Below are 16,607 nucleotides of genomic sequence, written 5' to 3'. Positions count from 1 at the left end.
GCCTCTTAAGAGTTCTACATTTTCGATGGGTTAAAGTATTATGTTCCTGGGGATGATTAACCAATTAGGGAAGATTTGGTTTCATCTGATTAGTACATTAGCACCAGTTTTCACCAAAGAGAGCTAGGGGTTTGGAGGAGACATAATCCAAGATTGTGAAAGTTTAGGGATGGAAAACATTCTCTGTGCTGGGTGACCACCATATATAGTGCTGCCCAACAAGAGTGTAATGAATAAACTGCAAGCCTCTGGGCTCTGGCTGCTCACATGGTAGTATATGTTATCCTCATATGCAGAGTAAGAAACTGATACCTAAAGAACTTAAACAAATTTGCCCAAGATCACAGAACTTGGGTGAACCCCAGATTTTGACCTATAGCTGTCTTGCTGTGACTGCAGTTTACCCTTTCATCTATACTACATTGTCTCCATAAGGGTGGAGATGACCTGACAATAACATTTTCCTATGCCACAGTTTAAAAAACCCCACAAAACTCTATTAGGTACAAATAATCTTTTATAAGGCTAGATGGTAACTTGGAAAGCACTTGGGACTATCTCAATCTAGCCCAAAGAATGTGTAAAGATTCCAGGCTGTTCTTCATCAGTGGTTATTTTCTAACTCCTATATACTCTTTAGATTTTACTTCCTGGGGAAAAAGAAATCAAAGCAGTGTGCAGGGAAAAATGAAAATGGTTAGAGCTAATTGCAGATAGACTTTCCCCAAAAATGACATTAGAAAACAAAGTCATTTGTCTTTAAATACAATGAGTGTGTGGGCTCATTTTCCCACCCCCACTACTGCTATGTGAAAGTGAAGCAGCTCAGTTTTCATTTTCCTTTCCTCTCAAAATGCCCAGAGGGACCATATTTTTGTTTAATAACCTTCAGAATGATTCTTTAGAAATCTGAGGCTATCGGAGTTCGAAGCAATGCGAAAATAATTGTGGATTATTATTGTATGACGATAGTGGCAGCTGGACTATTTTTTTTTTTCTTTTTGTTCAGACTTTCTTCTTCATTTTCCCAGAAACCTTATATCCCAAGGTTTAACTCAGAAGCAAATCTCATATAGGTGATAAACCTTGCCAGACATGGTATGTAATATAATTTTAGACAGACCCTTAACTGTTCTTTGGAAAGACCCTAGGGAGTGAAACAGCCTTATATCTAGATGCCCTAGATTGTATTACTTTTATTTACTCTCTGACAATGTGTGTGGGTAGTTGTATTGGACATAAAGCAAGCATATCTCTTAAATATTATACCTGTGAACTTAAGTGCCAGTTTTTGTGTTTTGTTGTCAAAACTGCTATCATAAAAGAAAAAAATCTGTTACAGTAAGAAACTACTAAATGGGTACTTGTTCTTTCAAATCATTTTACACACACACACACACACGTGTGCATACATGTACACAAGTATGCAGAGCTGGGGATTGAGAGTCAACACTGATTCTACCTTTAGGTGAATGTTTAGGATGTATGTGTGGAGGGCAGGAGTGGGGGTGAAGAGGAGGAGGGGTAGAAGCGATGTTGTATATACCATTGTGGGAAAAGAGAAAAGTTCTCAACAATTATTTACATCATTGGCCTCACAATCATTTATTCATTGCCTTAACTGACAGATTCAGAATTTAGATGATAAAATATTTTTGCCTTGATTATTCAGCACCCCCTCACAGCTGTCTCCTATACCTCCTCTTGATGTTTGTACAGCTTTTAGCCACCACTTTGGTTGAACATTTGAGATGAGTGGTAGACAAACTGGAACCATATCTAAAAAGTAGTCTGAGAAAATTCCCAAAAGGCAAAGCCACCTGGCTGAATATTCTTACATACTTGGTTATTGCTATGTCCTTGTCACTCTCTGGAAAAGGGTTAAACATTCCTTTCTAGAGAAGTACAATCTTAGTAGCAAGACTCCCTCACATTCCCATCAGGAGTGTAGAAAAATTGTCTTCCAAACCCAAATCGTATTCTCTGGTCATATATCACTTATCTCAGAAAATGAGTGAATAATTTCTCCATTTCATTACTAGAACAAAATGTGTGCTTATTTTACCTAGCTGTGTTTTTAGAGAACTGCTTAAGCCTAATTTTCTTGACCCCTTGCTCTCACCCCTGCCCACCCAAATGGATCTCTTGCCTATGGGGAGGGAGACTCTGGAATATTAGCATTCATTTTTAACTATAAGAAGTAATTAATAAAATTATTTTAGACTACATTGCCAATGTAAAAGCCAAGCTGAATCTGTCAGTTAAGGCAATGAATAAATGATTGTGAGGCCAATGAAAATGAGTTTTTAATAATGCCTAAGACTCCCTTGTAGTATACTTTGTTGTTAAATGAACACTGTTCTCTTAGGACTCTTAGGAAATATCCCTGTCAAATAGAAAACAACAACAACAACAACAACAACAGGGCTTTATAATGATATTTAGCAACTTTTAAGGTTTTGCTGTATCCCTTTTGCATTTTGGGGAGTTTGTATGCTTTTCCATTTTTGCAGAATATTTCTAAAGACTTTCTGCGCTTGGGATCAGGCTTTTAAGGTAGCTCTTGGGCTGATAGTTGTGATATTTAAATTAGGTACATTAAGATGCATTTGTGATTTTTTTCTGGTCATTGACTTAACTCTAGTTATATATTTTGAAAACTAAAGAGAAGAGCACAAAAAAGTGAAAGTACTAACTTGCCAGTACTGACTTGATGAGAATTTTAATTTTTTGCTTACTTGAAAATATTTTCTCTGTAGGAATGCAAGCCCAAAATGTGGAGAAGTATAATAATACAGAAAGGAAATGCTCTTCTAATCCAAGAAGTTCAAGAAGAAGATGGAGGAAATTACACTTGTGAACTTAAATATGAAGGAAAACTTGTAAGACGAACAACTGAATTGAAAGTTACAGGTAAGAATTGGTTCTACCAAATTATGGCAAATGAAATTTTAAGTATAACATGTTATGGGAAGAAAGAGTTTCCAAAACAAAGAGTGAACTTGCAGTGACTTTAGAATTGGCTGCAAATCAGATGGTTGGAAAGCTCACTATTAATAAGTTGTACTGATAAACTATATGTGGAATATGGACAATTGATTTAGGGCACATGGGCCCAATTGCTGCATATCTGTTTTCTGCCTTTATGAAGGGTTCTTAACTCTTCAAGATATCATTGGCTCTTACTAAGCATCTCAGAAAAGATATACTGGAACCACTTTAGAATGTTGACTTAACCCATATGTAGAATCTCCTTGTAGGTAATGCCTGCCTTAGAATGAGATTCTAGTGGGCTTTTGGAATGACATCCTCTTGGACTGCATCCAGAATATCATTTATAAAAAATTGCACATAAATGACTGATGTTATTGTGTGCTTCTAGTGATTCTTAAATGGAACAAATCCAAACAAATAGTGTGTATGTGTGTACTTTAAATCTGAAGTACAAGTAAAATATAAACTAGTAATTCTACTCATAGCAAATGAAAGAGAGGAACTCAGGATATTCTTATCTGGTGGAGAATGTTAGAAAGTAGTTTTCAGAGACATATGACAGAACCTAATACCATAAAAGTTATCCCTGATGATGGGTGTGATGGACCCTAAGAAACTTCATGACAAAAGTCTACTTGTTATTGTTCCTGAGCAAACCTTGCCTAATTTTTTCCTTCTTATATATGTTTTAGATGTATGTGGGGTGTGTGTGTGTGTGTGTGTGTGTGTTTAAGTGTTCACACACACATTTGTATTGTGGATAAAATCTGAGCCATAGTAAAATTCGACATTATCCAGACAATTGTAATTATAATTGCATTAATTAACTTATGACTGATGCTTTTGGGCATTACCTGTTTAACTATGTAATGTTGACATCAACTAGTTGGTTAATTATAACATATTCACACTAACTAGGAATACAAATTTCCTTCTATGTTATTTTTGCATATGTTTAGCTGACCTTTTTGGGGTAGTGTTAAAATCAGTCTATTAATAATGACACTTGCTGAGTAAGTTGATTGGTGTAACACGTATTTAATTAAGTTTTTGATCCCTAAAAGCCAGCAGTTTGTCTTTTTCAAAATTCTGAAGAGGAATAAAAAATATTTTATTAGAGGGGTACCTGGCTGGCACAGTCGGTTAAGAATCCAACTCTTGGTTTCAGCTCAGGTCATGATCTCAGGGTTGTAAGATGGAGCCCCGCATCAGGCTCCGTGCTGAGCACAGAGTCTGCTTAAGTTTCTCTCTCCCCCTTCCTCTGCCCCTCCCTGCTGTACACTCTTCTGTCCATCTCTCTCTCTCTCTCTCACTCTCTCAAATAAATACATATTTCTAAAAAAATATTTTATTAGAAACTAATATACATATACTTTAGTTCATTTTCTGTCCTAATACATGACAGTTCTATTTAGTCTGAATTTGTAGAGTAACTTCTGTGGAGGTTTGAATTATTCTTTTAATTAGTATTGCACGTCCTTTCCTCTATGAGCTTTCACAATAACTACCCTATTGGGCCAAACCCAAATAGGAAAGATCTGCTTTTGGTTTATTTCTGATTTCCTCAACTAGACTTCCTGTCTCATTCAAGGAGAAGAGTCAATCAGGCAGTTATACACCATTAATAAGTGACCTGACCAGGGGCGCCTGGGTGGCTCAGTCGTTAAGCGTCTGCCTTCAGCTCGGGTCATGATCCCAGGGTCCTGGGATCGAGTCCCGCATCGGGCTCCCTGCTCAGCGGGAAGCCTGCTTCTCCCTCTCCCACTCCCCCTGCTTGTGTTCCTGCTCTCGCTATCTCTCTCTCTGTCAAATAAATAAATAAAAATCTTAAAAAAAAAAAAAAAAAGTGACCTGACCATGCACAAATCCTTGCAGTATCATCACTTTGACCACAATCACACAATCCTTAACAGTTGTTTGCAGAACACCTCCATTAGGAATTATTTGCTAGAATTTGTAGCATTATAGTATTTGGCTTGGGTTTTAAGTTGGACCAGAATAGAGTTAATACCAAACCTCTTTTATGCTCCCACCTAATGGGTTATGGTGACAGTACATTTACTTTTTTAGTTTATTTTTAGATTCTGGAAAAACAGAGCTAGAGCTACTTCTTTTTGGTATTTTTTTTAAATTAATTAATTTATTTTTTTATGTAGTGTTCCATGATTCATTGTTTGTGTATAACACCCTGTGCTCCATGCAATACGTGCCCTCCTTAATACCCATCACTGGGCTAACCCATCTCCCCAACCCCTTCACCTCTAAAACCCTCAGTTTGTTTCTCAGAGTCCATAGTCTCTCATGGTTTGTCTCCCCCTCCAATTTTCCCCCCTTCATTAGCACTCACCATAGTACATACCCTCCCCAATGTCTATCACCCAGCCTCCCCATCCCTCCAACCCCCCACCACTCCAGCAACCCTCCGTTTGTTTCCTGAGATTAAGAATTCCTCATATCAGTGAGATCATATGATACTTGTCTTTCCCTGATTGACTTATTTTGCTTAGCCTAATACCCTCTAGTTCCATCCATGTCATTGCAAATGGCAAGATTTCTTTTTTTTTATGGCTGCATAATATTCCATTGTATATATATACCACCTCTTCTTTATCCATTCATCTGTTGAAGGACATCTTGGCTCTTTCCATAGTTTGGCTATTGTGGACATTGCTGCTATAAACATTGGGGTGCACGTACCCCTTCGGATCATTACATTTGTATCTTTGTGGTAAATACCCAGTAGTGCAATTGCTGGGTCGTAGTGTAGCTCTATTTTCAACTTCTTGAGGAACCTCCATACTGTTTTCCAGAGTCGCTGCACCAACTTGCATTCCCACCAACAGTGTAGGAGGGTTCCCCTTTCTCCATGTCCTCACCAACATCTGTTGTTTCCTGACTTGTTAATTTTAGCCATTCTGACTGGTATGAGGTGGTATCTCATTGAGATTTTGATTTTGATTTCCCTAATGCCGAGTGATATTAAGCACTTTTTCATGTGTCTGTTGGCCATTTGGATGTCTTCTTTGCAGAAATGTCTGTTCATGTCTTCTGCCCATTTCTTCATTGGATTAGTTGTTCTTTGAGTGTTGGGTTTGATAAGTCCTTTATAGATTTTGGATACTAGCCCTTTATCTGATACATCATCTGCAAATACCTTCTCCCATTCTGTTGGTTGTCTTTTGGTTTTGTTGACTGTATCCTTTGCTGTGCAAAAACTTTTTATCTTGATGAAGTCCCAATAGTTCATTTTTGCCCTTGCTTCCCTTGCCTTTGGCGATGTTTCTAGGAAGAAGTTGCTGCGGCTGAGGTTTCCTTTGGGTGTTTTATAAGGTGTTAACTCACTTTCCCTAAACTTTTAGTGTAGTTGAACTACGCATTTTTTACCTCAACTCTACCTCCCAGAGGTTTTCAAACTTTAATGCACATCAGAATCATGTGGAAGAACCCAGGTAGGATAAAGATGAGGCTCGTTAAATACAGGTTCCATCTCTCTCCTCCGGATTCTGATTCAGTACATCAGTAAGAATGGGAACTTGCCATTTTGTCCAGGTAACTCTGTTGTATGCCTTCCAGGGATTATGCTTTGAGAAATAGTAGCTGAGAGAAAAATGCTAAAGAAGTCAGTCACAGGTTTGACTTTCTTGTGGGCATGTTAGTTCACATACACACACACCAAACTCATCTTCATAGGCCCAAAATTGTTTTACCTAACTTCCTAAGAGCTGTCATGAAAATATAAATCCTTGGTCACCAAAGGAAATCTGTCAAGGGAATGTGGGGATAAAGCAGCCTCAGCCACTGAGGCAGTAATTTTTCATTTACCATCTGAGTAAAAATGTACTGAGTATGTATCACCTGCTGGAGAAAAAATAATTCAAAATTATCCTTGGGTCAGTGGTCATCGTTCATATATGAAGATATCAAGTTTATGTATTTATTAAAATAACTTCAACTGTTAAATGCTTGATGTAGAAACAAAATGGTCTCTTGGTATAGAAGTTCAAGAGGTTTCTTTGTGAAGATTTATTTTTATTTGTACTATTTAAAGGTTTTACTTATTTATTTGAGAGAGAAAGAGAAAGAGAGAGATGGAGGGAAAGCATGAGCAGGGGGAGGGACAGAGGGAGAGAGGGAGAGGCAGGCTCCCCACTGAGCAGGGAGCCCAACGTGTGGCTCCATCCCAGGACTCTGGGATCATGACCTGAACTGAAGGCAGACTCTTAACCAACTGAGCCACCCAGGTGCCCCTAATTTGCACTTTTTTCTAAGTTATATTGTGATTTGCATGTTCAGTATTACAAAACAATTAAACAGTTTGTCCTCTCATAATTCAAAATATCAGGCTGGGTTTATTTAAAAAGTAACCCACTCGGGCGCCTGGGTGGCTCAGTCGTTAAGCGTCTGCCTTCGGCTCAGGTCATGATCCCTGGGTCCTGGAATCGAGCCCCGCATCGGGTTCCCTGCTCTGCGGGAAGCCTGCTTCTCCCTCTCCCACTCCCCCTGCTTGTGTTCCCTCTCTCGCTGTGTCTCTCTCTGTCAAATAAATAAATAAAATCTTAAGAAAAAATAGAAACCCACTCATACTTGTTTTCAGTTTAGCAATAGGCAGGCATGGAATAGGAATTTCAATATAAAATAATAAGATTGGTTAATTACAAAATTATGTAGAGAGAGGTTCTTTAAAATTATATATTGTAAGTATGCAAATTTTAAAAGTTTATCAAAATTTTAAGAGGTTATTTTCTCACTGTTCTTTTTAAATTTATAAATCTGAGAAATATTTCTTCAGTAAAGCAAGTGTTTTTTAGGTGTATAGGTGCTACTTGTTTTAAATAGATCAGTTATAAAAAGATCCAGATATTCAAAACTGATGAATTAGAAGGTTTATGAAATTATTTTTTCCATATAAAAGAATTTGTCATAGGATTTCTTTAAATAGCCAGCTTTCCTGCTGCATTAAAATAGGATTTGATTTAAATGCAGCTTTTCTGGAACACTTTTAATATATAAGTTATTGCAGACTTGTGTGATGTTGTAGGCATTTCTTTTTATTTCTTCCGAGGGTGCAGATGAATAGGGAAGGGTATAGCAACAAATAGACATGTACATTAGTGTGTTTAGGTCATTTGTCAAAGATACCAACAGCTAACAATTTTATTTCCCACAGCACATTTTAGGTGGCTGTTTGTTATTTTAGAGATATTTTCCCTTTATTCTCACATTGAATTTTGTGCAGAGGGCTAGTTGAAGTGGTAAGAAGAGAAGGGAGCGTTGATTATATTATAGTGAGAATGTAGAACAGGTGATAATGGAAGAAGAAGAGGAGTGGGAGAGGGTAGGAAAGATAATGTAATAGGGTCTCCTGGGATTAGAGGATAGTGTCTGCCTTGAGAAAGTCAAAGACAGACATAAATTATAGGAGCTTCCCAAAATGAACACAAGCAGGAAGCCAGCACTAATTAACTGTATTTGGAAGATAATTCACCATTCACCTGGCAAATTATTCACAAATGCATGATTTTATTCAGCTTTTTAGAAATGCACTTGGCTATTTAGAAAAAACACTAATGTGTTCTTTGGTGACTATGCAAATAATACCCGTCCTCCTGGTTATTGTAAACAGCTCTAGAGTTCCAGATTTGGGACTCTTCACATGTTAGGATAATCTCTTAATCCATTTGTATCTAAATGCCATGGCTAGAAAGAGAGGTTTATTCTATGGATATATTTCAAGGATTTGCTGCTAGGTTACCATTTAAGCAATATTTGCAACACAATCTGGACACACAAAGCTTGGTAAAATTAAAGAGTGGAAATTGGGATCAAATTTTTGGTGAAGATGTTCAAATGCATGGCTTCAGTAAATGCTTTTAATTTCACTTTGCCAAGTTATAACTAACTGTAGTGCATTGTTGTAGGTGTCGTTGAGACTGCATAGCTTACCAGAATAACCTTCCTCTGGTGTAGAGAATGGTTGCTATTTACGCACAGAGGAAGCGATTTCACATCAGGCTTGAAATCAGGCTTTTCTTGGACCTGGCTCTTTGTTTCTTTATGCCTCTACTGTTAATGCAGAGACATTGGGGTGAAAGTGGGCTTGGGAGAAATAGTGGAATGTGGAGATATGGTGGTGAGTTGGGGGAAGAAACAGAATGGAGATTCTGACTGAGTAATGATAATATAACAGGTGTGATTTGTAAGCCAACAACTACATAATAATCATAATAGGGGCACCCAGAGAGCTAGTAGCTATTGAGAGCTCACTGTGTGGCAGACATGCTTAGTGTTTTTCATTCATTTTCTCGTTTAATCCTCAGAACAACCATGTGAGGGTGGATACTATTATTGTCCCCATTTTATTGAGGAAGAAAACTTAGGGGAAGTGGTGTGCCTTAGGTCACATATTTTGTAATTGGCTGTAAAGGGAAACATTTTGGGCCATTATCAGTCAGGAATTCTTTATTTCTTTGAGGTACTAGATTAGCCCTGGCAGAAAACAAGGATCTGAGGAGATGGGCTACAGAAAAGACAGGACATTAGGACAACTTTTTAACCACCACCAAGCACAAGCCATATAATTTCATTCACCAAATATATATTACATACATTGAAAAAATATGTCAAAATATTGATCATAATGTTCATTATTCCACTATAATGTCCTTTATGGACACTAACTATTCAGAATTTCCTATTGGAATTTGGATACCACTAAAAAGGATACACTTGACATTTTTGGAGCCTAGTCCTTATAGCTCTCAGTGAGCACCTTAGATTAGATCAGTAGGAATGGGACACAGAAATAAATCTGAGCTTAGGATGGTGCCAGGAGAGAAACAAGAAAGAGTATAGTGCCAAGAAAAGCAAGAATGTACAGAAAATGGAATTTACCAAGCTTCATATTTTGGTGCCAAATGGCCCTATTAATATGAAAATCCATATTGAGAAAAAAAATGGATTCCAGTGAAGTTCATTGCAGTTATCATAATGATTTCAAGCTAGTGGAAGTGAAGTGATGGAGAACAGTCTAGTTAAACAATGTTGATTCAGTTGGTAAAGAGCAGTCAACACATAAATTGGTGCCTACTCTGTGCAACAAGGAACATAGGATTTAGGTTTCTTAATGTGCTTCTGAAAGCAGGTAGAGATAGAATTCTGTTCCCTTTGGAACCTGTGAAATTTTTAATTTTTTTTTTCATTAGAACAAATAGTGTTTCAAACAGAGTTTGTAAACTTTGTTCTATGGAGCTCCATTTCTTTTTTTTAAAAAAAAATTATTGTTTTGTTAATCACCATACGTTACATCATTAGTTTTTGATGTAGTGTTCCATGATTCATTGTTTGTGCATAATACCGAGTGCTCCATGCAGAACGTGCCCTCTTTAATACCCATCACCAGGCTAACCCATCCTCCCACCCCCCTCCCCTCTAGAACTCTCAGTTGAGTCCATCATCTTTCATGGTTCGTCTCCCCCTCCGATTTCCCCCCCTTCATTCTTTCCCTCCTATCTTCTTTTTTTTCCTAACATATATTGCATTATTTGCTTCAGAGGTACAGATCTGAGATTCAACAGTCTTGCACAATTCACAGCACTCACCATAGCACATACCCTCCCCAGTGTCTATCACCCAGCCACCCCATCCCTCCCACCCCACCCCCCACTCCAGCAACCCTCAGTTTGTTTCCTGAGATTAAGAATTCCTCATATCAGTGAGGTCATATGATACATGTCTTTCTCTGATTGACTTATGGAGCTCCATTTCTAAGAGATGTTAACAGTTATTTCTGGAAGAGAGAAAGGAAAGGAGAGGAGGGGGGCGGAGAAAGGTTCTGTGGCAATGTGTTTATCTGCTAGGTCAAAGTTAAACAGCTTTCTTTTTTGCAAGGCATTTCAGGGCATCTTAGTGCATATCATATTCTAATATGTATTACAGTTTCTAAAAGGAGGATGAAATATAGTTTAGGACATTTCCTAAACTTGTATGATCACATAACATAACCTATCCCCCTCCACAGAGTAAACCCTATGGCTCAGAGAGTTTAAACCATTTGCCCTGGGGTGGCAGCTGGTGAATGGCATGGCCCCAACTAGAACCCCCATCTTCTGATTCCTAATAAAATGCTTCTTCTATCATATCCCATTGTTATTCTGTCCTTAGTTCCTTAATCCTGGGTTCTGGGCCAGAAAAAGAGGAGATGCATACCCAGAAGGACTCCAAAATTGGTGACTTCAGAGCTCAGGTCTAAGGATCCCCGAAATAACCTGTTATATAAAATGTTCATTTGCCAACCCATGGTTTTGGCTTAAAGAAGAAATAGCTGTGATTCTATTCCTTCTATAAAAGGAAAAGCATTTACTGCTGATGGCTGAATCCAAACTAGCAAAATGGCGATGCCCTAATCCATAGTCAAATGCTTCTAGAAGCCAGGTGAGTCATGTACCTGTCATGTGAAATTAAGGATCCAATACTGCTAGGCCCTCTAATTTTTGAAGAGATTGTAGAAGTCTGGATTTTTATGTGGAAATCTCTGGTTTGTTCATCACTGTGTGGACTAAATAAAACATGCTCTATATGCCAAATTCAGTTTGGGGGCAGCCTTTTTATGGCCTTTACCTTAAAGAGTTTGGTTCAGTAGCACTTTTAAACGAGTGAAAGACTGTGTGACTGGCTCAGACTTGGCTCCAGTAGTGAGTGGAAAAACAAAACAAAACAAAACATAAGTGGTCTGGAGAGCAGTTAATAGACAAACTGAGAACAACACTCAGAAGCCATCCTAATCACACCATCCAGCAGACTGGTCGATCCAAGCAGAGAGTGAAGGGCGCAATTTATGGATGTAATACTACAGGAGGGGTATTGGCAAATTGATCACCTTACAGAGAAGAGCAATTTAGATGATGAAGCAAGCTGGTCTCAAGTGTTACAGATAAATGAAAAGCCCTGGGGATAAAGCACCCACCTTGAAACTGCCCCGAAGCAGTGTGATGTGAAACACTGAGGGGAACAAATCATTAGCATATGTTCTCTCTCCTTCATGTTCTGAGCATCCAGTTAACATGATCTGAATGTCTGTGTCCTGATTATCATGTGACAGTGTATCTCGTTTATACCTTTTGTGTGACTTAATGAGGAAAGCCCTCAGCAGTCAATAGTTCTTGGCCACATTAAGGAAACTTTCACATGACTGACTGTGCATTTCATAATTGACTGTTCTTTTGCACAGTCGCAGGTGCAAAAATCTCATGACCGAAACTGGCTGGTAACAGCTCCTTTGCCTTTCCTCCTAGGCCTCCCTCTCCCTTTCTGGGTGACCCTGGCCTTTCCTGCCTACCCAGCCCACTGTGAATGACATCTTTGTCTCTACTCTGACTCTTTTAAATGTCCTAATGTCCTGTCTTTTCTGTAGCCCATCTCCTCAGATCCTTGTTTTCTGCCAGGGCTAATCTAGTACCTCAAAGAAATAAAGAATTCCTGACTGATAATGGCCCAAAATGTTTCCCTTTACAGCTAACATATTTGCAATTTAATAGATATTTCAATTCTGTAACTCATAGGCATGACTAATGGTGGGAATTTCTGGCAGCTTTGCAGTGGCTGTGGGGGGCCTTTCCCAGAGTGTCACAATTCATACCCTGCAGGTGGCTGCTTGCTCCCTCTAGAAACAAGGTCAACTGTACTCATGACTTTGGGTGACTAGGAGAAAAAAAAAAAAGTCTGCTGAAAATTAGTGGGAAGGAGGGCCTTTTTCCCTTCCTTTTCTGCCACTGTTGTTTTGTCTTTCCTTTTTTCCCCCTTTTTCTCTCCCCCTGCCTCAACCTATGACATAGAGCTATCTATTAACCCTGTTGGTGACAGACAAGGTCAAAGAGATTTCCAGTCTCTGTCCTAGGAAAATGTTTGCATGTTTCTATGCCTTATAGGGAGATGAACAAATACTATTAACTGTCCCATTAGCAGAAAGCTGGTCTTGTTTCTCTGCAAAGTTTCTCTGGACTGTGATAACATTCATTCCTGTGGGTTTGTTTCATAAGTAGCTGTGCAGGAGACCAGCTTGGAGGGCTGAGGGTGAGCAAGTTAGAGCACATGGCAGCAGGATATGGCAAACGTGCCCAATCCAGGTCAGTTCCGCTCTAGTGGCTCTCTTCCATCACCTGAGGTGATCATTGACTCCTTGGCTGACTCCTCTGACTTGAGTTAGGGGTAGGAGAGGGTTTTCTTGGGAAGGAATTGCAGTGTGACTCCTAGGTGTATAGACCTCTAAGATTCACGGGCACAGATTTTCCTAGGTCCATTATGTTCACTTGTGAAAGTCTCATCTACCTTGTTCTCCTCCAACCTGAAAGCAGTAGTTTGAGCAAGCTAAGAATATTCTATCAAGCCACCCTTCTAGAGGATGAAAACTAGGAGCTTAGTGGAGATTAGCCATGAACCAGATCCAATAGAATGGAGCAGATGCTCAGAGGACAACCATTTATTGGGTCAGGTATTGTACTGTACAATCAGTCAAAGTTCACAACAACCTGGGAAGTTTGGAGATATTTATTTTATAAGGGAGGAAAGGGAGGCTCAGAGGGGATAAGTTACTTGTCTATGATCACACAGATAGTAAGTGTAAAATTAAGGATTTCTAAGACATGTTAACAGTTAGCAGTGTGGCTAGGAGTTAGGGTTCAAACCCACATTTGTACCAAAACCTTGCTCTTAAAGCAACCAGATAAAAACTACCTACATGGCTTCTGCACACAACAATGCTCAACAAATGCCACTAGTTCCTTTCCTTCCAGCTTGCTTGCCTGCTTCATGCTCTTTCACTCCCCTTTGCCAAGACACATTTGTACTTTGGTACTTCTTCCATGAAGCTTTTGCAGATTAATCTCATTTACAGTCACCTGTTTCTTTCTCCTAAATTCCCTTTGCAATTTTGCAAAAGTTTTCACTACACTGTCTGACACTAATTTATAATTAATTATCTTGAAGTACTTGGTGTAGGTTTTGTCTCACCAATTAGATTAATGTCCTCCACATTCCATTGTTTCACATACAAATGTTTACCTTAACATTTAGATACAACATACAATTATGGTGCTAGGAGCCAAGCACTAAGTTTTCACATATATGATCTCATTTAAACATCTCAAAATCCTGAGAGGTATTGTCATTTTAGCCCCATTTTACCAGTGTTGAAGTTGAAATTCAGAGAAGTTAAGTCATTTTTCTCAGTGTTCTACTGTAACTAAATAACAGCACTGGAGTGAAGGTTCAGTGGTGGTTGTTTTCTCAAAGCCTGAGCCCCTTCCACTAGTAAATCCTTATAGAACTATATATTGTTCATAGTACTGTAATCTGGTTTGACTATAACAAATTTTCTTATGTGGAGATGGATAAGATCTTTTGTTGAGAAAAATATCTGGAGGAAGCCGTTTCTAAGAAATTTTAGCTCAACAAAGAATTTGATTCTTAGAGAAGACTGAAAACTTGATTTGCTCCCTTGGACCTTGCTTCAGAATTGGAAAAACGTGATTCAAATCCTTAGTATGACAGTAGCTGTGTGACTTTGAGAAAAAATTTATTCTGAACTTTAGTTTTTTCCCCATGCAAAATGGGGAGGTGTTACTGTGTTGAGTGAAGAAAATATATGAAAATCACTTAGGGAATGGTGTCTGGGAAATAGTAGGTATTCAATAAATGATATTAATTATTATGATTAGCATCATTTTCATCATTTTTATAACTGGAAAGCTTGCAAAGATGACCTCACAGCCATTTTACCACAAGAAAGCAGTCTAACAAATGGTTTAAGACAAATTGCTATTTTTAATAGGGAGCTTCATTTACAGGGAATGAATTTTGAAAAAAAAATCAGGAAGTTAACCAGGGGCTATGACAAACTTAAGCACAAGGCTACATACATAGGTATTTCAGGCCAAACTTTTTCATTCAAGGAGATGCAGTCATGTGGAATAATTTGTCAATTAAGGTGGCCAGAGCAAATATTGTTGTCTCTATAAATGAGCTTTTGTGGCCAGCAAGGCATTTTAATGATGTGTGAGCCAAGAGCAAGGGCTGCTAAGACAAAGCTGAGGTGGAAATGAGTCCCGAGGACAAGCATGTTAAGGAGAGTGGCCTTTTCCTGTCCAGCAATTCCTTATGTCATTATGATTCATCACTGGTGGTTTATAAAGGCAGTTAAATTGCCTCCTTTGGCTGTCAAATAGGAAAATAATTAATCAGTTCAAGTCTATAAATCATTTCTTGGTGCTGGGTGTACTTTATATAGCTAGAAATCTCTTTGTGATTTGGCACTATGCTCCAGTGGGGATTCTGAGGAGTAACTGGGAAGCACCAGATACAGAAGCCTAAGTAATGAGCTGCATATTCATGGGTCTGCAGGCAGAGAACATTGATTCCATTCTGGGACATGTTGCTTTGATTCTGTCTGACTGGTTAGGAAAAACACCCCACTTGTGTATCTGGCGTATGGTAGTCATTTAATATATTTGTTGAATGAGTGAATTTAAATGTTTTGTGTGTTTTGAATCCTTTGTATCAGAGCCCACCTACAGTGTCTGATAACTCTCTCCAGTGTATTCTGGGAAAATGAGATTTAAAAGGCAGTAATAATTATGTTCAGAAGATACTGGGTCAATACCCTGACTTGTTTGCTCAGTTTTTATCGTCAGGGCATCATAGCTTCACTATAAACTCTGGTATGAAAGTTACAAATTGGGTTTTCATATTTTTCTAATAAAAGCCTTTTAAAATCATAATTTAATCACCTAACCCCCCTTGCTCCTAAGATCAAACACCTGGTAGTATCTATATCCTCATTTTTTAGAGGGGTGGGGGGAGGAACAGAGGGAGAGGGAGAGAGAGAATCTTAAGCAGACTCCACACCCAGCGCAGAACCCAACATGGGGCTCGATCTCATAAACCTGAGATCATGACCTGAGCTGAAATCAAGAGTCTGACACTTAACTGACTGACCCACCCAGGCACCCCTATATCCTCATATTTTTACTAGTAAAATTATCTTCATGATACTAATTAGTTTACCTCCTGTCTATCATATGAAGTAAAAGGTAAAAAGAACATTTTAGGACAAGTGAACAAGTATTTATCTAATTCTGTGATTATCAACCCTGGATCCACAATTAGTGTATTTGATATTCTCTTCACATTCATCAAATACTCATTGGGCTGGGCGAATAGAGGTGAACTCTATTTTAAGAGTTACAAGAGTTAATAAGTTAACTTTTATTTTAAGAGACATGGTTCTGCTCTAATTGAGCTTGTTAGTAGAAGGGTAGGGAAAACACAGAGATTAAACAAATAAAGACATGGATAAGTCTATAATTAATAATGGCAATAAGTGATAAAAAGGAAAATAACATAGACTGAAAAGTAGATCATTGGGGAAAGTCTACTTGAAGCAAAATAACATTGAGACTGGACCCTGAAGGTTAAGAAAAAGCCATCTAGGCGAAAAGTAGGAAAAAAAATCTCAGAGGAAATAGCATGTTTTGGCTTTGAGATGCCAAAGATCCTTGCAAGTTTAGGGAACAGAAAGAGAGCAGTGTGGCTAGACCATAGGGAGTAGTGGGGAGAGGGAG

The 16,607-nt window shown here is 38.5% G+C and overlaps 1 protein-coding gene across 1 annotated transcript in view; it reads left to right on the top strand.

The window, feature by feature from the left end:
- Positions 1-16,607, top strand: part of IL1RAPL2 (interleukin 1 receptor accessory protein like 2) — a 1,205,338-nt gene that overhangs the window by 641,187 nt on the left and 547,544 nt on the right. The window contains exon 5 of the mRNA XM_035007492.1: positions 2,760-2,913. Coding sequence (XP_034863383.1) covers positions 2,760-2,913 — 154 coding nt within the window. The remainder of the gene's footprint in view (positions 1-2,759; positions 2,914-16,607) is intronic.

The sequence above is a fragment of the Mirounga leonina genome, unplaced genomic scaffold, assembly GCF_011800145.1.
Source record: "Mirounga leonina isolate KUSES-001 unplaced genomic scaffold, KU_Mleo_1.0 Mir_101222, whole genome shotgun sequence".
NCBI classification, from domain to species: Eukaryota; Metazoa; Chordata; class Mammalia; order Carnivora; family Phocidae; genus Mirounga; species Mirounga leonina.
The sequence above is the reverse complement of the archived record's forward strand: the minus strand, read 5'-3'. Positions and strand labels throughout refer to the sequence as shown.